The sequence below is a fragment of the Dipodomys ordii genome, unplaced genomic scaffold, assembly GCF_000151885.1.
Source record: "Dipodomys ordii isolate 6190 unplaced genomic scaffold, Dord_2.0 Scaffold212, whole genome shotgun sequence".
Lineage (NCBI taxonomy): Eukaryota > Metazoa > Chordata > Mammalia > Rodentia > Heteromyidae > Dipodomys > Dipodomys ordii.
The window spans coordinates 326015-349667 of NW_012267428.1; the positions used below are offsets into that span (position 1 = coordinate 326015).

The 23653-nt window shown below is 37.3% G+C and overlaps 1 protein-coding gene across 1 annotated transcript in view; it reads left to right on the forward strand.

The window, feature by feature from the left end:
• The window catches only part of Dnah6 (dynein, axonemal, heavy chain 6), a 195288-nt gene that overhangs the window by 18586 nt on the left and 153049 nt on the right, over positions 1-23653 (forward strand). The window contains exons 6-13 of the mRNA XM_013035434.1: positions 2508-2642; positions 2726-2846; positions 3677-3803; positions 6456-6624; positions 7730-7846; positions 9888-10088; positions 18081-18201; positions 21604-21755. Coding sequence (XP_012890888.1) covers positions 2508-2642; positions 2726-2846; positions 3677-3803; positions 6456-6624; positions 7730-7846; positions 9888-10088; positions 18081-18201; positions 21604-21755 — 1143 coding nt within the window. The remainder of the gene's footprint in view (positions 1-2507; positions 2643-2725; positions 2847-3676; positions 3804-6455; positions 6625-7729; positions 7847-9887; positions 10089-18080; positions 18202-21603; positions 21756-23653) is intronic.

Here is a 23653-nt window from a genome sequence, read left to right on the forward strand (position 1 = left end):
ATGATTGAAGGAATTCACAATTTTCATCATTCACTGTCATTTAGAAATCTAGCAGTATTGTGGTATTTCTGCTTTCAAGTAACAGCTGAACAATACGAAAAGGTGTAAGAGGGTTGCATGTGCCACTTTTGATTAGAAGCACCTTCCTTTGTTGTTGACCAGGAAAGCTGTATATCCTTTTGAGCATGGTGGGACCGCAACTCTATAACCTCCCTCACCTTTTAGACACTCAGAATTTTAGTTCAAAATAATTTGGGGCTGCTTTCATGCCAGTGCTTTTCAATATATCCTATGTTCTTTTACCATGGATTCAGACAATAAGGACATTTTTTACATACCTATTCAGTTGATGGAGTGATCATAGGAAAACAATCTGTTCAAGGATTTTTGGATCACATTTAACTCTTATCTATTGGATTTCAACTTTCATTAGAAGTTTTCCACTTGTCCCTTGGAAGTGAATGGAAGTGATTATTGTTGTCCCACAGGGCGCTCTAGGGCCTTAAGCTACTTCTGTTACATTGAGATATTACTTTGCATCAGAAGCAACAAGTTTGTATTTTATTGGTTGTTTTCTTCACATCAGTCATACAATAAAAGGATATTCACTTACGCTTATTAACAGATTAGTGCAAGACAAAGATATAATTACACTATCTCAGTCATCCATCAGCTCAAGCATCCTCAGATGTGGAAAAACATGCTTTTTTATCTTGACACCAAAACTCAACCCATTGAGCTCTCATTTCGTTACAGATTCATTGATCTTTTAAAACTGTTTTACCATCTTTCATCTTTCACCATGTTTTAGACACTATACATAAATCTGTGACTATAGATGGAAAATAATTCTTCCTAGATCAGTCTTTAAAGTTACTTAACTTGTTCCTCAAATCTTATTCTTTTTTGTGCAATCATTTTCTGTGCACTATCCATATCAGCAATATCTTGTCCATGATGTCTACTCTTACACTTGGTTCCAGCAGATTAGAAAGTCTTTTCTAAGCAAGGATTGACCTAAATAACAGACCCATTATGATGATTTAAACACCTATTACATGACGTACTACAAGTCCTACATTTACATTTAGTTAACTAGAGTTGATGATTCTTCTTCATTAGGTTGAAGGAACAAATATGGAATTGTCCTGGAAATTTTTATGATTTTTTTTTGTCAGACAGGGGGTTTGAACTCTGGGCCTGGACGCTATCCCTCAGCTCTTCAGCTCAAGACTAGCGCACTACCACTTAAGCCACAGCACCATTTCTTTATATAATTGACATGCTATATAATTCACTTACCCAAAGTATATAATTCATTGATTTTTAGTGTATTTAGAGAATACCAATCATCACTACCATCAGAATATATCCATCATTCCAAAACCAAGTTCATCCCCATTAATAGTTATTCTCTATTTACCCTTCCTCCCTGTTTGTCACCTCCACTCAGCTCTAGGCAGTCACTAATCTTTCTGTCTCTATAGATTTGCCTATTCTATTATTTCATATAAATGGAATAATACAACATTTGGTCCTTGACAACTATCATTTAATATAACGTTTTAAAGATTAATCTCTGTTGTTAAATAGCATTTCTCTTTACTAGCAAATTATGTACCTTTGTGTTGGTTATACCAGTTTTAGTTATCTTGCCATCTATTGACAGATATTTGGGTTATTTATACTTTTGACAATTATGAATAATGTTGTTATGAACAATTATGCACAAGTCTTGGTGTGAACATATGTTCCCGTTTTTCTTGGGCATATCCCTAGAGATGGGATTGCTGCATCATTAGGAAAATTATGTTTATTATTTTAAGGAAACAAAGGAGTTTTCTAAAGCAATTGTTTCCCCACTGAAATTTTAAAGTTAAGTTTTGCTTTGCTCTGTATCATAACTTCTTAGAATAGTTGCTCTTTCCTCCTGTGATTGTGTTGGATATTGCCAAGTCCTTAAAGTAACACCAAGAACATTAATAAATCAAATGAAATTTAAAATATTGCTCAGTTTTCTATCACTTGCCCTCAATTTCATCCTGAAAACACCTGAAAGACAGCATGTGTGAGTGCCTCCCACCTATAATCCTACTCAGGAAGCTAAGATCTGAGTATTGCTACTGAAAGCCAGCCCTGGCAAGGAAGTCCGTGAGACTCTTATCTCCAATTAACCAGCAAAAAGCTGAAGTGGAACTGTGGTTTAAGTGGCAGGGCACCAGACTTGAGCAAAAGTGCTAAGAGACCATCCAGACCCTGAATTCAAGACACACACACACACACACACACACACCCTTGAGAGACATGTTTAGCTTTTTGAAGTAAAAACTTAATCTTATAATTCAAAGACTTAATTTTTAAGTTTGAAAAGTGTTCCTACTTGAAGTGTGCATTTTATAGCTGTAGTTCATGTTAACATACACACCTGGTAATTAAACTATTAAATGCTTGTATACCTTTAAAGCAAGATACTTTTTACTAATGATAAATTCTTATTTTTCACTTAGTTTTTGAGACCAGCTCTTCTTAAAATAAATGAATTATGCTATCAATTGAGCTTTATGGGACTTTGTTATATTGAAAAAGGTCATACCTACACATTGCAGGAATTTAAGGCTGCACAAATTTTACGACTAGGAGAGGTAAGGTCGTAGAAGGCTTAAGATATTTGTTTCATTTATGGATACTTTGATATCGCTAATTATCCCTATTCATCAATGTCTAGGTGACAGAGCGCCTTGAAGAATTTAGAAATGAGACCAAAGATGTGGTCAGGAAGGCTTGTCGATTGGCTTTGCGTGCTGTAGGATTTATTCCTGATGACTGTGTGTTTGATCCCCAAGAGGGTATGAAAGGCAAAAAACACCCTGGATATATAAAAAGTAGCAGCTCTCTTTTAAATTCTTTCCCTCTTTCTTTGTCTTGCTCTTTTTTCTCTTCCCTTCCTTCCTGCTCCTTCCTTCCTTCCTCTTTCATTTTTTGTTTCATTTTTGTTTTTTATATAAGTCTCACACTGTAGCCAAGGCTAGTTTCAAACTCACAATCCTCCTGCATCTGGGTTCCAAGCACTGGAATTAGAGGCATGTACAACCATACTCAGCTACTTCTATCCATTTCAGTGGTTCCAAACTTCTCCTTGATATGTTATCAAGTCGGTGTATTTTGTGGAAGGTGAGGAATATAGTAAATACCACCTATTTTCCCTGAATTTTTTCCTACTGTGCATAGCATTCCTAAACTGGACACCAAATCTTAAACATTCTATGGTAACTTGAGGCCTTGCTGCTTAAAAGTCCAATTTAGTACAGACAATAGGTTTGTTCAAATGAAGGGACTAGCTGGATGTTAGAATTAGCCCAGCTGGCATGAGAGTGATTCAAAAGCAGATGGAGAGTAGGATAAAAGTATCCCTGAGAAATAGCTAGTAAGGTTTGCAGATCAACTCCTGCTAACAAGAATGCTAGTGAACTTACTGTGCCTGTTCTTGAGGTGAAATCCATTGGTGTGAAATTCTTTCAGATAACCAGGATACTGTTTTTTCTCCCTTGGGTTTGACTTGTTTCATTAATCAAAGTATTTTGTTGCTTTCGAATTTTTTATTAGCTTTTTCTTTGAATCCATATGGAAAGAAATGGAATCTTGACGCAAGAATTCTTGTTGTGCTTTGTATTGTTAGAGTATTTAAAAACAAATGGAGCCGGTGTTACTGAACTGACGTTTGACTTTCCCACTTACGGAGACTCTGAAAAAATGACGTACACGGAACAAGCCAGCAAAAGGCATCATTGCACAAGACTGACATGGTAAATGGTTATATTTTTTCTCTCGAGAAAAATTACAGTATCCCTCCTCATCTCATTAAAAATCCCTGGCCATATGTGGAGGTATATACCTGCGGTCCCAGCATTGGGGAGGCAGAGGCAGGAGGGTCATGAATTTGAGGCCAACCAGGGCAAAGTCAGTGAAACCCCATCTCAGAAGCAAAAGACAAAAACAAAAGGGCTAGAGTGTGGCTCAAAAGGCAGAGAACTTTCCCAAGAAACTCAAGTCCCTGGGTTCAATTCCTAGTACCACAAAACCAAGCAACCAACCATGGATGAGAAAGTATATGTTGGGTTGTATGGCTGGAGTAATTATTTTACTCTACATACTTAAATGTATACAATTTTTTTGGGAGGGGGGGCTGAACTCTGGGCCTGGGCGCTGTCCCTCAGCTCTTCAGCTCAAGGCTAGAGCTCTACCACTTGAGCCACAGCGCCACTTCCGGCTTTTTTCTTTTTGCTCATGTAGTGCTGAGGAATTGAACCCAGGGCCTCATGCATGCAAGGCAAGCACTTTACCACTGAGCCACCTTCCCAGCCCCAATGTATACAATTTTTCTAAAGGCTTAGGAAATAAGTGATGTCACATTTTTAAAAAAAGCCTTCAGAACAGGGTTCACTAGTACTGCTGGGAATTGGGGGATGTGGTGATCTGAATATGTGTCCCAGAAGCCTAGACTCTGCTGTCACCTAATAAAGCTGCTTCTGAAACAGGCAGTTTGGCAGAGACTGGAGTGTGAGTACAAGGCCAAGAGGTCTTTATTGATCTCTTAGGCTTTGTATTGCCCTGACCTAGAATGAAGCATGGAACCCAGTAGAGCAGACTATGCCAAGGAGAAGTCAGGCGCACAGGGGTTGGAGGACCTCAAGCAAGCCAGGAGAGTCTCCTCTAACCTATCTGCCAGTAAAGAACCAGCCACATCTTATCCCTAGGAAAGGTTTTACAGCTGCAAGGCAGTGAGAGAATTCTTCCTGCTGGGACCCCACCTGGGCCTAGACTCTCCCATATCTGCATTAATTCTGCCACTGGCTTACACAAATTCATCTTGATTTCAAATGACTGAAAGTTTGGATTTTTTAAAAACTTCACAATTGCAATTTGTGCCATGTGGTTTCTGGTTTTTAATAAAACTTTCCAATGTGGAAAAATCTCTGGTTTAAATCATTCTTAGGGAAAACATTTAAATAGATCAAAGAGACATAGAGATAAAGTAAATAAAATGACATAATAGACTACAGTATTTTCTTTTTCGCTAATCAATATGTCATTTCAAAAGTATTTTTGTAAAACCAAGTTATTGCTATTGTCTAAGAAGGAAAAGAATTCAAAATACATAGACATGCATAAATTGCTATGATAAATAAATCATTCAGGTTTTTTAAATTCGTCAATTTTTGATTGGGGTTTTTTTTCATTGAAATTTAATTAATTGCATAGACACATTTTACCTTTAAATAATAAAATAATTTTCAATTCATCAATAATTTCAATTCATTATTAAAAATAGATAAATAACTAAAAACTTCGTGATTAGAAATAAAACTTACAAAGAAAATAGCCAAAAATTCTCTAAAAATTATGAAGCTATACATCATAAATATTTAGTCAGTGCTTATTAATTTAATCGAACATATAAAATTTACTAATAAATCTTAACCACGTATACATGAAATGTCTGTGTAGCAACAAAGTCAATGAGGCACAATCCAAGGTCACCATCCAGGCCTCTGACATGCTAGAAACTCTGGAGACCTGGAGCACCATTCAAACACAATAGTTACTCTACCCTTGTTTTTTATTTAGATTTGTCATTTAGGGTTTTGTTGTTGTTTTGCCAATCCTCAGACTTAAACTCAGGGCTTGGGCAATGTCCCTGTGCCTCTCTGCTCAAGGCTAGTGTTCTACTGTCCCTCAGCTCTTCAGCTCAAGGCTAGCACTCTACCACTTGAGCCACAGCACCACTTTCATCTTTTTTGAGTAGTTTATTGGAAATAAGAGTCTCATAGACTTTGTTGCCCAGGCTGGCTTCAAACCACGATCCTCAGATCTCAGCCTCCTGAGTAGCTAGGATTACAGACGTGAGCCACCAAAGGCCAGCTCAAGGGTTTCTTTTTGTGATAACTTCAAACACACTGGCTCAACCATAACTACCCTGCGCATCAAATAGCCTCTGTAAGAGTTAGAACACCTAACTAAATTGGTGCTCTATTTTTGAATATGTTTATTTTAAAGGGAGGAATGTCTTAGAACAGCTTTCCTGGCTATTAAATATGAGATTATAATTAAATTTAAAAAATCAGAGAAATTGGGGCTGGGAAGGTGGCTCAGTGGTAGAGCACTTGCCTTGCATGCCTGAGGCCCTGGGTTCGACTCCTCAGCACCACATAAGCAAAAAGAAAAAAGCCGGAAGTGGCGCTGTGGCTCAAGTGGTAGAGTGCTAGCCTTGAGCTGAAGAGCTGAGGGACAGCGCCCAGGCCCAGAGTTCAGGCCCCACGACTGGACCCCCCCCAAAAAAAAATAAATAAAAAATCAGAGAAATTATATTTTGAGTTGTAAGTACTTGCTTTAGAATCATTGTCAAAAATGAGCAGTGAAGATAGAAAACTGACACTGTTTGTCTTTTCTTTTTCAAGTTTTATCCGTCTGAATGACTATCTCATTGAGAATACTCTGCACGTCCTAACAGTTAATTCCGCTAACTCTCTTCTGAACTATCTCACTGACAAACTAAAACGAACGCCTTCAGCAGAAGTCATTGAGAAATGGATTACTGAAGAGAAAGTTGAAGTCACTGACAAAAAGGTATAGCTAAACAAAATTAAAGCCATTAATCAGTGTTGAAGGAGGAGCACTCACTCTCTATCATGCTATTTGCTCTGTACAGGTAATCTAAAGGCATTTTAATTTGAATATATTTCTAGATAACATTAGTTATCACTAAGTAATCAACATCGTTTATATTTAAGTACTATCAACTTTCTATCTGCTGTATATGACTGTTTTCTCAATTGTTTCTTTTTCCATTTTGTTGACAGTGTTTTTAAAAGGCATTTTACATTATAATGTTGTCCTTGTTATTATTATGATTTTATTGCCTTTAAATAGCTGTACAAAGGGGGTTTAATTCAACATATCAATTTATAAGTATAATGCATCATGGTCAATGTGACCCCTTTCATCATAACTTCCAGATCTCCCCCAATCCCACCCATTCCCATTCACTTCCTTCTTCATTCTTCTAATTTCCCCCTGACCTCAACCCACACCACACATACACCTCAAGTACCAACTTCCTAGTATTCATTTTGTTAGACTGTATGTTAGTTGTTCAAAGAAGCTACACCATTGGAATTCTCCCTTGCATATTCTCTACTTTGGTTAATACATTGGTGTAAACATGCCTATAACCCTGTATATGTTTACATATATATTTATAAATTAGATCTAACTTTCTCATATGAGAAAATATGTCTTTTGGCTTTCTGGGCTGCATTTGCCCTTTTTTTTTTCTTTCTATGGTATTGTTCATTGACAGTCCTTCTGCATGCTATGATTATAAAATCAGCAATTACATAAATTTAAGTCTATATATCCTTGGGGGTTTTTGTTTGTTTGTTTTTTGTTGGTTGTGGGGCTTGGACTCAAGGCCTGGGCATTGTCCCTGAGCCTGCCTTTGCTCAAGGCTAGTACTCTATCATCTGAGCCACAGCACTACTTCTGTTTTTCAAGTGGTAATTAAAGAGTCCTATAGGGACTTTTCTGCTCAGGCTGGCTTTGAACTGTGATCCTCCGATCTCAACTTCCTGAGGGGCTAGTATTACAGGCGTGAGCCACCACTGCCCAGCTATATCTTTTTTTCCACCTTGGTACTTGTAACTTTATAACAATGCACATGTGCTCCTTCTAGGCGGCCCCTGGGATAGAAAAGCAGGAAGAAGACGAGTCTCTCATCCCCATGTTCCTCACAGAACTGATTCTGACAATAGAGTCGCTAGTTTTTGAGCCTTGTTTGCAAGACTTCCTGGTATGTGCTTCTTCATTAATATCTGCCAATAGCATCTTCATAAAAAGAAAGTGACTGCTTTACTTTTGGGTGGGTGGCAGGACTAGCAGTTGCCAAGTCTCCAAAGTGGTCATAAGAAAGAGAGAAAGCATTTCTTCTGCCCCAGAACTACCTCTCTATACAAAGAAAAAGTGTAACATGTTTTCTTTAACTCAAGGCCAATCCGAGGCTTGGTAAGGACCACCCTCAAGAGGCATATTCTACATGAACTTTAGAGTTGACTATAAGCATCCCTAAATAGAATCTAAAAATGACACTGTTATAAACACCACTTCTGAAATATATTTAGAAGTGTGCTGCCTCTGGGAGAATTTTATAGTTTTAATTATTTGTTACTCTGTAACAAACCACCACAAACTTGATAACTAAAAAGGTCCATCATGTTTCCTTTTGGTCTCATTTTAGAATAAATGATATGCCATATATACATAACTTACAATGAAATTATTTACATGAATAAATAAGGATTAAATTCAGATAATATATATTAGTTCTCTCTTTAATACATTTTTATGTAAAAATACTGTACAGAGGGGTTACAGTTACATGAGCAAGGTAGTGAGTACATTTCCTATCAAGCATTGTTGCCTCCTCCTTTGTTTTTCCCCTACCACAACTAAACTACTCCCCGCTCCCCGCCCCTGCCTAAATTGTAAAGTTCGTTTTTCCACATAGTGTCTTGTACATCTCTTTGTTACAATGGATCAACCTGTATTCCTATTTAAGCATTTTGTTTTTTCCCTTCCCCTCCCCAAATTAGAGGAGTATATATACAAGATGCAGGGCACTGACATCAAATACAGTAAAAGCAGGGGTTATACCGTGGGGAGGAACACACAAAGAAAAAAAATCACATGGTACATTATAAATATGTTAGAAACAATAGCAAGAAAGAAAAAAACCACTTGTGTCCCTATCTTGGGGTTCATTTTGCTTAACATCATCTTATCTGGTCATATGTACAAAGCTTTTGACCTTTTCTGCTTGCCTTAGACATATACTAGTTATTGCAAATAAGGGGAACCATGGGACCTATGTTTCTTTGGGCCTTGCTTACTTCACTTGTAATTTTTTCCAAGTCTTTCCATTTCCTAACAAATGGGGCGATGTCATTCTTTTTGTTCCTCTTTCTCTCACCTATTCCCTCTGTCTCTTCTATTTCTATCTCCTCTCCACTCACTTCCTTCTTTTGGCATTATATCATAAACTTTTTCCATGTCCCATTTTATAGATGGTTGATATTTAACCATAATACTATTTTGGAGCAGGTAGTTATATCTCTAAGTTGTTATTATTGTGAGTGTCTTTAAATATAAATCTTTGAGGAAATGCATCCATATACTCAGAATCAACATAAAACCCGCCCGGTTGAATGAGTTATTCTTTCTGTTCATTTTGCTTTCTTTTTGTGTTGTACTGGCCCTTAATCTAAAGGACTTGTGTTCTTGTTCAGCTTTTTTGCTCATGGCTGGCACTCTACTACTTGAGCCAGACCTCTAGTCTGATATTTTGTTGGTTAATTGAGATGGAGTCTCACTTCTTTTCTCAGGGCTGACTTTGAACCTTGACCCTCTAGGTATCAGCCTTCTAAGTTACTAGGATTATGGGGATAAACCCGCAGTGTTCGGCTGACTCAGTTATTCTTGCTAGGCAAATCTTCTACCATTGAGCTGCATTACCAGCCTAAATATTTTTTTTCTTTTTTCCTTCCTGTTTTCCTTCCTTTGTCTCTTTCTTTTTCTTCCTCATCCTCTTCCTTACTCCTTCCCTCTCTTCCCCCTCTCTCTTTCTTTCTGTCTTTTTCTCTTTCTCTCTTTTTTTCCTGGAAATGCTGGACCTTGAACATGACCAGGCACTTACTAAGCTGGCACTCTACCACTTGAGTCATACCTCCAATCCTGAATGAGTTATTCTTATTCAATTTAGCACTTCAGAAAAGTTAAAAATACTCATCAGTATAATCGTGTATTCACCTTTATATTCATGCTTTTCTTTCTCCTAGGATATTATCTCTAATGCAGTCAACCAGTTTCAGAACACTGTGCTAGCAGTCCCTAACCTCGTTCCTGATTCATATTTTGATGCTTTTACCAGCCCTTACATTAACAACAAACTTGAAGAGAAAACCTGTGGAGCTGGACCAAGTTTATCAGATGTATTGGAAGATGATAAGTATTTTCACACAATTATCTTCCAAATAAAGGTATATTTGTTTTCACTAAAAACCATTTTAAAACTTCAATGTCTAAGAAGTTTAGGGATGTATTTTCTTCTATCATATCTTTGAATGTTATATTTGTGAAAAATAGCACATATAGCAAAATTTGAAGATAATGTAGGTACCTTAAAAATTACCTTGCTAAATAACTAGTATATGTCTGAGACAAGCAGAAATGGTCAGACAGGTTGATGTTAGGCAAAATAAATCCCAAGATAAGGACTCAAATTGTTTTTCTTTCATGCTATTGTTTCTAACATATTTATAAGATGATTTTTAACCCCTGCTTTCACTGTATTTGATGTTGGTATAATTTGTGGAGAGGAAGGGAAAAAACAAGTTGTTTAAATAAGGATACAGGTGGATCCATTGTAACAATGAGATGTATAAGTCGTTACGTCGAAAAACGAACTTTACAACTTTGGCCGGGGGTGGAGGTTGGGGAGTGGGGGTGGGGGGGTGGGAAGGGTGAGAAGGGATGGGAAGGGGAAACAAAGGAGGAGGCAACAATGCTTGATAAGAAATGTACTCATTACCTTGCTCATGTAATTGTAACCCCTCTGTACAGTATTTTCACAATAAAAAAACTTATTAATAAAAAAAATTACCTTGCTAAGCAACAGACAAATTTCTAAGTATTGAATTATCTGGCAAAACAGTTAACTATCGTTAGTGATCGTTTGCATGTGTTTCCAGAGAAGCAGGAGCACAGACTATGTAAAACATTGAAAGACACATGCAGAACAGCGTGCCTTGGCAGTCCATACAATCTTTTTAATTAGAGCCATTTCTTATTAAATATCTTTTATTGAAACATAGTGTCATTATTTGAGACCCATTAGGAAACAAATGTAATAGTATCCATCCATAATATCTTTTTTTATTGTGAAAATACCAGCGCAACGATGTTTATTGCAGCATTATTCACCATAGCTAAGATATGGAACCAACCCAGATGCCCTTCAGTAGATGAATGGATCAAGAATATGTGAGATATATCTATCTATCTATCTATCTATCTATCTATCTATCTATCTATCTATCTATCTATCTATCTATATATGTATAATGGAATTCTATACCTCCATAATCTCTTAAATGCAGTTACTAACTATAACACTTAAAGATTTTTGAAAATGGCATTTCATGTACTAATGCCACATATTTGTTTTGTTTTGTTTCATTTTTGTTTTTGTGCTAGTATTAGGGCTTGAACTCAGGACCTGTACTCTTGCTTAGCTTTACACTTCAAGACTGGAGGTCTTATCACTTGAGCCATACCTCCACTGGAGTTATGATTCTCTTGGATTTGTCTGTCCAGGCTGGCTTTGAACCTTGATCCTCAGATCTCAGCCTCCAGAGTATCTAGGATTAGAGGTGTGAGTCACTGGTGCTCTGTTTCAAATGCCCCAGTTTTAAAGTACAAATACATATTTATGGAGGAGTTCTAATGAGAAGGGAAAGAACGGTAGTATTCTTTGGTGTATTTCTCACTTAGAATTTTGGGTCATTCAGTGTTCTGCCTGAAAAACAAGAGTGTGACCCTCAGCTCACCCCAAATGCCTTTAATCCTTGGTATCCAAGTGCCTTTCTCAATTTCAAGCTTAAAATTTGCTTATTTGGGGGGCTGACAGAGTGACTCAAGTGGAATAGCGCCTACCTAGCAAGTACAAGACCCTGAGTTGAACCCCTAGTATCACAAATAAATAAATAGTCTATTTTTTACTCACAGATAGCCATTATACATACAATTCTATACTATATAGTTTAAAATCTGCACAGTGTTTGAATCTGTTCATCTCATTAAGATATATATATATATATGGTTGCAATTATATAATTTTTAATTATGATTTTCCTTATACTAATCTATGGAGTACAGTTTGACAGTTTGACACATGTACATGGATAATCAAATCAAGGAAGTGAACAACATTTTCATCTCCTTAGACACTTTTAATTTTTTGATTAACATTAAGTTATACATATTTATAAGGTTCAGTGTAGTATTTTAATACATGTATTCAATATATTCTGTTTGGCTTTACAAAATTATTAAGTCAGACTACAGTTTTTATAACTGCTTATGGTAGAATTCTTATTCTCAACATTACTTTAAGTCATCAATTCAGAAGTTATAAGCTTATATAATCTTTCTTGTACTCTTCATAATTTTAATTTTGTAAATTACTTTTACTCTATGTAGGTTCTAATTTCAGATTTTCATTCTAGATCTTTGAGTTTTTTTTCACTAATATTTGTTCCTAGGAGTATATTCCAAATGATTTCATCTACTAAATACCATATCATCTGACTTAATAACAAATACCCAAATACTCCTGTGATTTGTCAATTTTATCCCTCTAGTCAATTGTTTCTTTAAAATAATGACTATTACATTTTAATTAGGAATTATATTTTCAGTTTGGAGGAACCAAACAGAATAACAGTTATCTCAATATGAGTTACTTCACATATCTTCTAAAAATAAGAATGTACCAAAAAAAAGAAACAAAAGCATATGTCCTTCTCAAGAAGTTAATTTTTTTTTTTTGGTTGGAGGGCTTGAACTCAAGGCCTGGGTGCTCTTCCTAAGTAATTTTGTACAAGGCTAGTGCTCTACCTCTTTGAGTCACAGAGCCACTGGAAAATAGAGAATGCTCAGAAGTCAATTTACCTTTTGTATAGAAAATATACACAAATAACAATGAGCTTTTTTTCTTCATGGTCCAGCCACAAACCATTTCAGATAGTGAGATCAGGCCTTTGAACATGTATAAACATATAAAAAAAACAGTTGGATTTTGGGGCTTTTTTGTTTTTTCGGTCATGGGGCTTAAACTCTGGGCTTGGGCACTGTCCCTCAGCTATTCAACTCAAGGCGAGCACTCTACTGCTTGAGCCACAGCTCCACTTCCAGTTTTCTGGTGGTTAATTGGAGATAAAAGTCTCACGAACTTTCCTGCCTGGGCTGGCTTTGAACCGTGATCCTCAGGTCTCAGCCTCCTGAGTAGCTAGGATTACAGGCATGAGCCACCAGTGCCCGGCACAAATAGTTTTTAAAAGTGAGAAGCTGGGGCTGGGAAGGTGGCTCAGTGGTAGAGTGCTAGCCTAGCATGCATGTGGCCTGGGGTTCAATTCCTCAGCACCACATAAGCAGAAAAAGCTGGAAATGGTGCTGTGGCTCAAGTGGTAGAGCGCTAGCCTTGAGCTGAAGAGTTGAGGGACAGATCCCAGGCCCAGAGTTTAGGCCCCAGGACCAAAAAAAAAAAAAAAAAAAAGGGAAGAAGTTAGCAGCAGCAACAGGGCTGAGATTAATCTAAAATCAAAGCCAAAGGTTATTGGTCATACATGTAAGACTATTCTTAATAGATCAGAGAGTGCTAACAAGAAGGGCTTAAAAAGTCAAGCTTTTGGGAGTGGCATTGTGGCTCAAGTGGTAGAGTGCTTGCCTTGAGTTGAAGAGTGCAAGGGACAGTGCCCAACCCCAGAGTTCAAGCCCCATGACCAACCAAAAAAAAAATAGGCAAGCTATTGAAGATGGCATCACATCTAGGAGGAAAACTAAGTTACAAAGAACAAAGAATTGGGTGGTTTAGAAAAATGAAGCAATTGGAAAATCTGTAAGGCTTAATAACAATGATAAATACATATGTATATATACACACACATATATAGGACACCCATTTCTTTCCCTACCACCATAAAACAAAATATAACATAATAAAATAGACTACATTGCTGCAACAGAACAGAATGCCCTTGAACTTTAAACCTAATAAAGCAATTTCATGAATTGAAAATTTTAGAGAGATTAAATATCTCCAAAGTTACCATAAGGAGAAAACAGAAAGTAAAAATTGAAATATCTGATGAATATTCTTCTCTCCTACTCTTTTTTTTTTCTGTCAGTCGTGGGGCTTGAACTCTGGGCCTGAGCACTGTCCCTCAGCTCTTCAGCTCAAGGCAAGCACTCTACCACTTGAGCCACAGCATCACTTCCGGTTTTCTAGTGGTTTATTGGAGATAAGAGTCTCGTAGACTTTCTGGCCTGAGCTGGCTTTGAACCATGATCCTCAGATCTCAGCCTCCTGAATAGCTAGGATTACAGGCATGAGCCACCAGTGCCCGGCCTTTCTCTCCCACTCTGAAAGCAACTTGAAAGCAATACCACATACCAAAATAACTCTACTCAAAGGAGTTATCTGGATATATGGAAGAACATATTAAATCAAAAATTCAAAATAAAAATGGGTAGAAAAGACAAAATCATCTCAGAAATGAAGGATATATAGTTTCCAAGGAAATAAACTCAAATAAAAACTTTATATAAGCACAGAGAAATTATAGGGTAAAAATAGTGATATAGAATAAAGAATGTTAAAACAACCTAGATATTGAAAAATAAGATAAAATAACTCCAGAAGGGGGGAAAACTGGAATTAGAAACAAAGAACAAAATCATGTATATATAATTGAGTCTCTGAAGGAGTAAAACAAAACAAAGATATGGACTAAGCATTTATAACTATAGGCTAAACAAAGAAAATTTGAGTTTATATGTCAAAAGAGCCTACCAAATACCTTCAAAGCTACCAAAGTACCCAGACCTAGATGATTTTTAAAAAATCTATCCTTCAAGCACCAGTGGTTCATGTCTGTAATCCTAGATATTCAGGAAGCTGAGATTGAAGGATCACAGTTCAAAGTAGGTCCAGGCAGGAAAATCATCAGAGTTTGATCACCAATTAACTACCAAAGAAGCTAGAAGTGGTGCTTTGGCTCAAGTGATAGAGCTAGCCTTGAGCAAAAAAGCTCAGGGACAGCTCCCAGGCACTGAGTTTAAGCACCAGGACTAACACCAAAAAGAAACAGCACCAACAAAGAAAAAAAAAAAAACTTTGGTACATCCAACATGGAGGAATATTATACAATTGAACACAAAAATAAGGAAGTGATTTCCATGATATATTGCTAAATGAAAAGGCAGATTACAAAATAATACCTATTATGTGCCACTTTTATATCATAAACCTAGAAAGAGAGAAAGATAAACCAGAAACTAAAGAAACTACATAGAGGACAAGATGGAGGAATGGTGTAGGAAGGATGAGGGTAGTGCATATGGTGTAGGAAAGATTGAGATAGTAACTACTTCCTACTAAATGCTTTAATACAGTTCATAAAAAGTGAACAAAAACAGGGAAAATGCTAAAATAAAGTACAAATGAAAATATATGAAACTTTAATATAATTTAAAGGAACAACATAGCTACACTGAAAGACAGAAGTTAAACCAAGGAACTTCTAAAGCCATAGGCTTCAGGTAATGGTGAACTCAGTTAATAGATTAGTTTTTTGCAGTAATATTGATGTAAGCAATTCTGAACTTTCTTCCTATATGTATGGTAGAGTTGAGAAAAATAACAAATATATTGTATCATGGTATGTAGCTACTCATCTTCAAAGAGAATTATAAGTAAGGAAAAAAGATGTGTAGAATTAAAAGTGCAGATGTGGCTCAAGTGGTACAGCACCAGTCTTGAGTGAAAAAAGCTACATAAGAAAAGGCTGTGAGTTCAATCCCCAGTACTAGCACACAAAAGGAAAGAATCTCACATTATTGTATTGAAAAAGGCTAATTATTTAGCGGTAAAAGTTCTTCCAAATATCTTGGAATAAAATTGTTTATAGAGAGAATGATAGGCAAATATGGTAAATTGTTAAAATTTAGAGAATTTTAATTTTAGGTATGTAAAATTCTGTGACTCAGTTGGTAAAGGACCAGCCAATGAGTGAAAGCATCAGGTTCAGGATTCAAATTCCAGTCTTAAAGAAACAAAAAAAAAGTAATTACCTTAAAGTAACAAATGTTTTAAGTCATATTACATTTCTATCACCTGCATAGTTAGTTACATACATTTCAAAGATATTTTTAAATCAGCAATACAATTGGACATTGTTTTTGTCCTCAATTTTTACTGTAAACAGATAGCAGAAACGTCTCCAAAGACTTCATAGGAGTCATTAAAAGAAAATAAATGAGTAATTAAATATAAACATATGAGATAATGTGTAATGCAATTTCCTACTGCTAGCCTACCATCTGCAAAATGTGATTTTTGAACCGCTTTCCATAGCATAGATATGAAGGGTTTTGTAACACTAGTTGTTTCCTGAGATAAATTGTACATCTATAAGAAGTCTTGATAAGAAATAGGAAAAATTAAAATTAAAACTGTTATTGTATAAGGTGCTGTCTGTGGGTCATGGGCCAAGACCAATAGTAAAGAAATCCTTGGGGCTGGGAAGGTGGCTCAGTGGTAGAGTGCTTGCCTTGCATACAAGAGCCCTGGGTTCAATTCCTCAGCGCATAAGCACAAAAAAAAAAAAAGCCGGAAGTGGCACTGTGGCTCAAGTGGTAGAGTGCTAGCCTTGAGCTGAAGAGCTGAGGGACAGCACACAAGCCCAGAGTTCAGTCCCCACAACCAGACCCCCCACTCCCCTCCCCCAAAATAGTTGTTTCAGCATTTTGTTATTTCCCTTTTCCTCCCCAAATTAGAAAAATGTATATACAAGATGCAGGGCACTGGAATCAAATATAGTGACAACAGGGGTTATACCATGGGGGAAGAACAAACAAAAGAAACAAGGATGCAGGTTGACCCATTGTAACAATGAGATGAACAAGACACTAAGTTGAAAACGAACTTTACAACTTGGGTGGAGGAGGGAAGGGATAGTAGGGGAAAACAAAGTGGGGGGAGTAACAATGCTGGGTAGGAAATGTACTCATTACCTTACTCCTGTAATTGTAACCTCTCTCTACAGTATCCTTACAATAAAAAAGAAAGAAAGAAATCCTGCCAGGCACTGGTGGCTCACGCCTGTAATCCTAGCTACTCAGGAATCTGAGATCTTAGGATCTCGGTTCAAACCCAGAACATAAGTTTGGGAGCCTCTTCTCTCCAACTAATCACCAGAAAATGAGAAGTGACACTGTGGCTCAAAGTGGTAGAACACTAGCCTTGAAAAAAAAGAGCTTAGGGGGCTGGGAAGGTGGCTCAGTGGTAGAGTGCTTGCCTTGCATGCCTGAGGCCCTGGTTTTGATTCCTCAGCACCACATAAGCAAAAAGAAAAAAGCCGGAAGTGGCGCTGTGGCTCAAGTGGTAGAGTGCTAGACTTGAGCTGAAGAGCTGAGGGATAGTGCCCAAGCCCAGAGTTCAGGCCCCACAACCGGACCAAAAAGAAAGAAAGAAAGAGCTCAGGGATAGCCCCCAGGCCTTGAATTCAAGTCCCACAACTGACCAAAAGAAAAAAAAGAAAGAAAGAAATCCTAATTGTCATAGACTTAGGATTTATGATTATATACGTTGAACCTGGATGTTAAAAAGACTGCAATTGTAATGATTATGTTGGTTTGAAAAAAATAATTGTATGGAGAAAGAGAGGTTGGAGCCAAGTCCAAAAGAAGTGAGGAAAAGGTTTCTCTTAGGGCAAAGTATGAAGGACATTTCAGAAACTTTCCAGCAAAGGATTTCACAGTAAGATTAAGCAAGCAAATACATTTCTTGCTTAAACTTGTAGACATTTGTCCAAAAACATTTCGATTAAGGCATTAAATTTGTGGTTTAGAAAACAAACAGGCCTTGCCCCTTTGCCATATATTTACTAGTGATATATAAGATCACCACAAAGCAGGAAAAAAATCCACAACTGTGCTTCCTTTTGATCATAAGTCACAATTCTTCAAAAGTCAGATTTGGATATGAATTTTGAAACATTTTTGAGTTTCTTTCTCAATCCATTGACTCTGTGCATTGATGTCAAGGATAATATTTCCTGTGTATCTATCCTTAGCATAAAAAATTATGGATTTTTTGGAGGGGGGTTGTGTGTTCTGTGTGTTCAAGTAAAGTGAATTGAAATCTGCTTAAGAAAGTCATGGTTTTCTTTATCTTTATGCATAAAATTTAGGAAACCATTCATGCAGCATTTGCATCTGCTCGCTTATATGCTTCGACATTTGAAAGGTTCCAGTTATTCTACAAGGAAAATGAAAGTCTTGATTTAGAAGCTCTTAAACTTCAGGAGCCTGGTAACTTTTCCATTTGTCTTTACTAATTGTTTTTATAAAGAGACCAAGGTTTATAATATTTTTGGTTTTTGTTGGGTGGCAGAAAGCATAGTTCAAAAAAGCTCTACTCAAAAGTAAGAATTTAATCACTTCTAGATTGCTTTCCAGAGAATTACTTTCCTCTTTGTATTTGCTTGATAATCTTACTTTATTTCAAGAAACACAGGGAGTACTTTCTCACTAATGGCTTATCTTTTAGTACAAAACTGAACCATTTTTAAGATTTGAATATAGGAAAGAGTTGAAGGTAATATATACACACTTTACCAATTCCTACAACTTTTTTATGACAAGAATTGGAGTTAATTCCTTTTTATTGGGACCATATTTTGAGACCTGGTAGATACCAATCAATAACTCTTAGCCATGAAATTAAACTCAAGGGAAAATTACTTCATTAGTCTTACTGTTTTTGACAAAAGAAAATAGTCTACAATATGTAAATGAAATTTTAGATAAGGAACTTCTCAGATGATTATGGAAATAAAGCATTTGCCAGGTGCCAATAGATCATACTAGTTCACTCCTAGTTACTTAGGAGACTGAAATCTGCGAATCACAGTTAAGACACAGCCTGGGCAGATTAATACTTGATATTCTCCAGTTAACCAGCAAAAAGCTGGAAGTAGAAGTGTGGTTCAGCTGGTAGAGCACCAGCCTTGAGCAATAAAGCTTAGCAAGAGTACAAAGCCTTGAATTCAAGCCTCAGTATTGGAGAAAGATGAAAAACTAAAGCCATAAAGAACATAATTTATATTTATTTATTTATAGCTTTATTTTTATACACAAAATTAATGATGTTGATACCTTGCCTCATGAACTATAACTAATTTCCCTATATTTTTTGGTTTTCTTTCAACCCATAAATTTATGCTGAAATATTTTAAGGTATACATTTTATCTCTAAGTTAAATAATTAAACAATTCTGTGTCTTTAAACACACACACACACACACACACACACATTTTCTTAGCCAGGCACCAGTGGCTTATACCTGTAATCCTAGCTCCTCAGGAGGCTGAGATCTGAGGATTGTGATTTGAAGCCACCCAGGGAAGAGAAGTCTGAGAAACTTTTTTCTGGGGGGAGGGGTCCAGTCGTGGGGCCTGAACTCTGAGCCTGGGCACTGTACCTCAGCTCTTCAGCTCAAGGCTAGCGCTCTACCACTTGAGCCACAATGCTACTTCCGGCTTTTTTCTTTATGTGGTGCTGAGGAATCGAACCCAGGGCCTCATGCATGCAAGGCAAGCGCTCTACCACTGAGCCACCTTCCCAGCCCCCTGAGAAACTCTTGTCTCCAGTAAACTACCAAAAAGCCAGAAATGGAGCTGTGGTTCAAGTGGTAGAATGTTAGCCTTGAGCAAAAAGAGGCTCTGGAGGCTGGGCCACCGGTGGTTCACGCCTGTAATCCTAGCAACTCAGAAGGCTGAGATCTGAGGATCAAGATTCAAAGCCAGTCCAGGCAAGAAAGACCATGAGACTCTTATCTCCAATAAACCACTCAGAAAATGGGAAGTAGTGCTATGGCTCAAGTGGTAGAGCGCTAGCCTTGAGCTGAAGAGCTGAGGGACAGCACCTAGGCACAGAGTTCAAGACCCATGACCAACAAAAATTAAATAAAAAAAGGAAGCTCAGGGACAGTGCCCAGGTCCTGAGTTTAAACTCCAGGACTGGCATAAAAAAAAAATCTGGCCGGGCGCCAATGGCCCACGCCTGTAATCCTAGCTACTTAGGAGGCTGAGATCTGAGGATCACGGTTCAAAGTCAGCCCGGGCAGGAAAGTCCGTGAGACTCTTATCTCCAATAAACCACCAGAAAACAGGAAGTGGCCCTGTAACTCAAGTGGTAGAGAATTAGCCTTGAGCTGAAGAGCTGAGGGACAGTGCCCAGGTCCTGAGTTCAAATTCCAGGACTGGCATTAAAAAAAAAATCCTACAGAACCAAAATAGTAGTATCACATCTCCTTGAAAAGAAGCAGACAACAATTCCTTCCTTTTTATGAGATTATTAAACTAATTTCATATTTAAAGTTTTCCAAGTTAAACAGTTTCAACTAGCTTATCCCAGGATCTAATCCAAGAAGTAAACGTATCTGGCTGCCCTGTCCCTTAACTTTTAAAAGTCAGAAACTGACTGTATTTTTCAAGACACCAAAGTAAGGCTCCACTTTAAAAAAAAAAATGAAACAACCACCACAAAAAAAAAATAGATGAGCCTATTTCTACTATTTTTGGCCACCTTGTTACACTGATACTTAACAGAAGTAAACTGACAGGACATGGGGACATGACACTGCTCATGTTATGTTGCAACATCACAGTGACAATCACATGGGGAGTCTGGCATTTGAAATTGCCCTAATCCAAATAACTCATTGAATCCGCTGTATCTTCTAAATTAGTTAAATTTTTAGAGACCGAGAGGATACAGAAATTTTAAATATAGGCATGAGTCTATATAATTGTATATCCTTAGGTATCTGATCAATGGTACAACAAATGTGTGGCCAAGGATAATCAAGCTTCCACTGGTTCCGAGTGGGTTGGAGAACTGATAAATTGGCAGGAGGAAGGTTATCAAAATACAGCTGCAGCTTATAGCAGATGCACCTTAGTAAATGTCTTGGCTATGATGTAAGGAGCTGGAATAGCAGGGAGATGCTGAGGGTTGAGGGAGGACAATAATTTTAGCTATATTTGAGCCCTTGTGTTTCCAGTTTTTATTGTCAATATCTTCAGTATGATTTACTTTGAAGTATCATGAAGCCCAAGTTCCAGGCAATCTAACTCTAGATTAGAGGCGAGGTCCTCTAAGGCAGTTACAGACATACAGACAGATTGTGAACTCCTTCCACAGCCTTGCCATAAAGTGAATTTCACAATATTGCCGATGGCATATTTTGTTTTCCAATACATATGTTATCTGCACAGTATAGTGTAGCTTAAAAACTACGTATGCACCATAATTTAAATATGCTTCATTGTTTACATATGCAATAATCACTGAGTTGTTAGAACAATGGCACCAGTAGGTTTGCTCAAAGCAAGATTGCTATAGTTTTCAGGTTGCTAAAAACACAATATCCATGAAATGCAATAGTGAAGGTATGCCTGAAGTGATTTTCATCTCTTATCCCTTAATAGGAACTATAAAAAATGTTTACATTGGAAAATATTGTTTTTGTATTTCAAGAAAAAATATTATAAAGCATTCTGAAGTAACATTTCAGAATTATACTTATTTTAAGTATCGATAATATGTGTAAGGCTATTAACATGGTGACTTTTTTTAGTATTTTTATAATAATCTTTGAACATTCAATATGATGTTACTTTATGATTTCTGTGAATCATTTTATGCAGATGTTAAGTTCTTTAGTGAACAACTGGAAAAGTATCACAAACAGCACAAGGATGCACTCGCTCTAAAACCCACCAGAAATGTGGGATTGCTGCTCATTGACACTAAGCAACTAAAAGAAAAGTTAATTCCATCACCTTTGAGATGCTTGGAGGTAACTATGAGCTGAGAAAAGTTATGATCTCAACAATTATTTCAGAAAATTTTCCAATAACAAAAGCAAAGTTACATTGATTTTCTTATTGCACATGATGAAATTAACATAAGAGTACTTGCCATCCCTAATTTTGCGGAAAAGTCCCATATTTTTTTCTACTGAAAATATAGTTAGCTTTTATGTGCATTCCAAGAGAGAACTGCAGGCCTAAGATATTCTTTTGATTCTATCCCTTTTTCCTTTGTTGGATTATTTCAAGACTTTCTCAGAAGAGAGACCACTGTAACCGCTCAGTGTTCTTGTGGTTGATGATAGAATACTGAGATCAAGTTGAAGGGAACATCTGCTTATCTGAAACTGTTCCTAAAGATCTAGAGTTATACTTGTATATTCTCAAGTGCTTCTAGAAAGGTGATATGGAGCAGAGACTGGAGAACTAAAGGGCTAATCCAGGGCTTCTTTTGTCTACATGGTTTTCTTGGAGCATATCTAAAACAGTTTATATGTTGTCTGGCTTCTTTCTTCACTGTAAGGGCAGAGTTGGATAGTTGCAACAGAGATTATGCCTTGAAAGTCTGAAATACTTACTCCCTGATACAAAGAGAAAACCTTTACCACACTGGAATAGATGATAGAAGATAGAACTTCATAGAAATGACTGTGGACTTGATCATTATTATCTGTTCTGTCATTGCTTATTTATCTGAGTATAAGCTTTCTTGTAGCGCTTTGCTTCTTTATCTACTATAAAAGAAAAAATGCACATAATTAGGAAAGATCAATTTCAACACACAGTTTTGAAAACTACTGTATATCAAGCCAAAGAAAGCTAAATTCAGTCTAGCTTAAGAAATCAGAAAGTGTATGGAGTTATACATCTAAAAAGTCCAAAGATCAGGGGGACACCAGGGCAGTAATCTCGTAGCCCAACAATGTCACCAAGGAATCAATATCTTTCATTCTCCTTTTAGAGCTTGTGATGAGTCATCTCCATTCTAAGGGGCCAGCATTTGGTCATGTTTGTGAAATGGTTGTTGAAAATTCCATAGGCTAGGATTTTCCACGTTTGTGTACAAAGTGGAAGGACAGAAAGGGTCCTTTTGGGACAGTGCTGGCCCTAGAGCTTGAACTCAGGGCCTAGGTGCTATCCCTGAACTTTTGCTCTATCACTTGAGCCACAGCTCTACTTCTAGCTGTTTTGGTGGTTTATTGGATATAAGAGTCTCACAGACTTCCCTGCCTGGGCTGGCTTTGAACTGCAATCCTCAGATCTCAGCCTCCTGAGTATCTAGGATGATAGGCATGAGCCACCAGTGCCCAGCTATTACTCTGTTTTTAATCTAAGACCAGTGTCTGTCCCTGTAAAGGACGGCAAAGATATAATGACGTGTAATAAATCTCTGTCCTTTGCCCTGTCTTTTGGCTTGGAGAGTCTAAAACCTTACTCTCAATATGGATCAATCCCCCTCAATCACATGCTTTCCACTCACCAGGAAAGGAATGGGATTGATGCCTGGGAGGGCAGTACAATGTCCACTACATAGGACAAAGAAGCAGAAACCATATTCACAAGGAATCAGGGATTTCGATAAACTGTTTAAGATCATTTCCTTTTTGGTTTGTATGACTAGCAGTGGTTTAATGAGAAAATTCCCTTCGTATACACTACTGCTTCCAACACCACTGACCTAACAGATGTCCAGTGAGGGAAATCAATGTTTTAAACCCCACACCCAGACTCCTGGAGTTCCATTTGTCACATACAGCCCCACACCCTTACATGTCAAATAAAGAGGCATGATGAAGGGCTGAGAAAGGAGATTTATTTATTTATTTTTTTTGGGTCCGGTCGTGGGGCCTGAACTCTGGGCCTGGGCGCTGACCCTCAGCTCTTC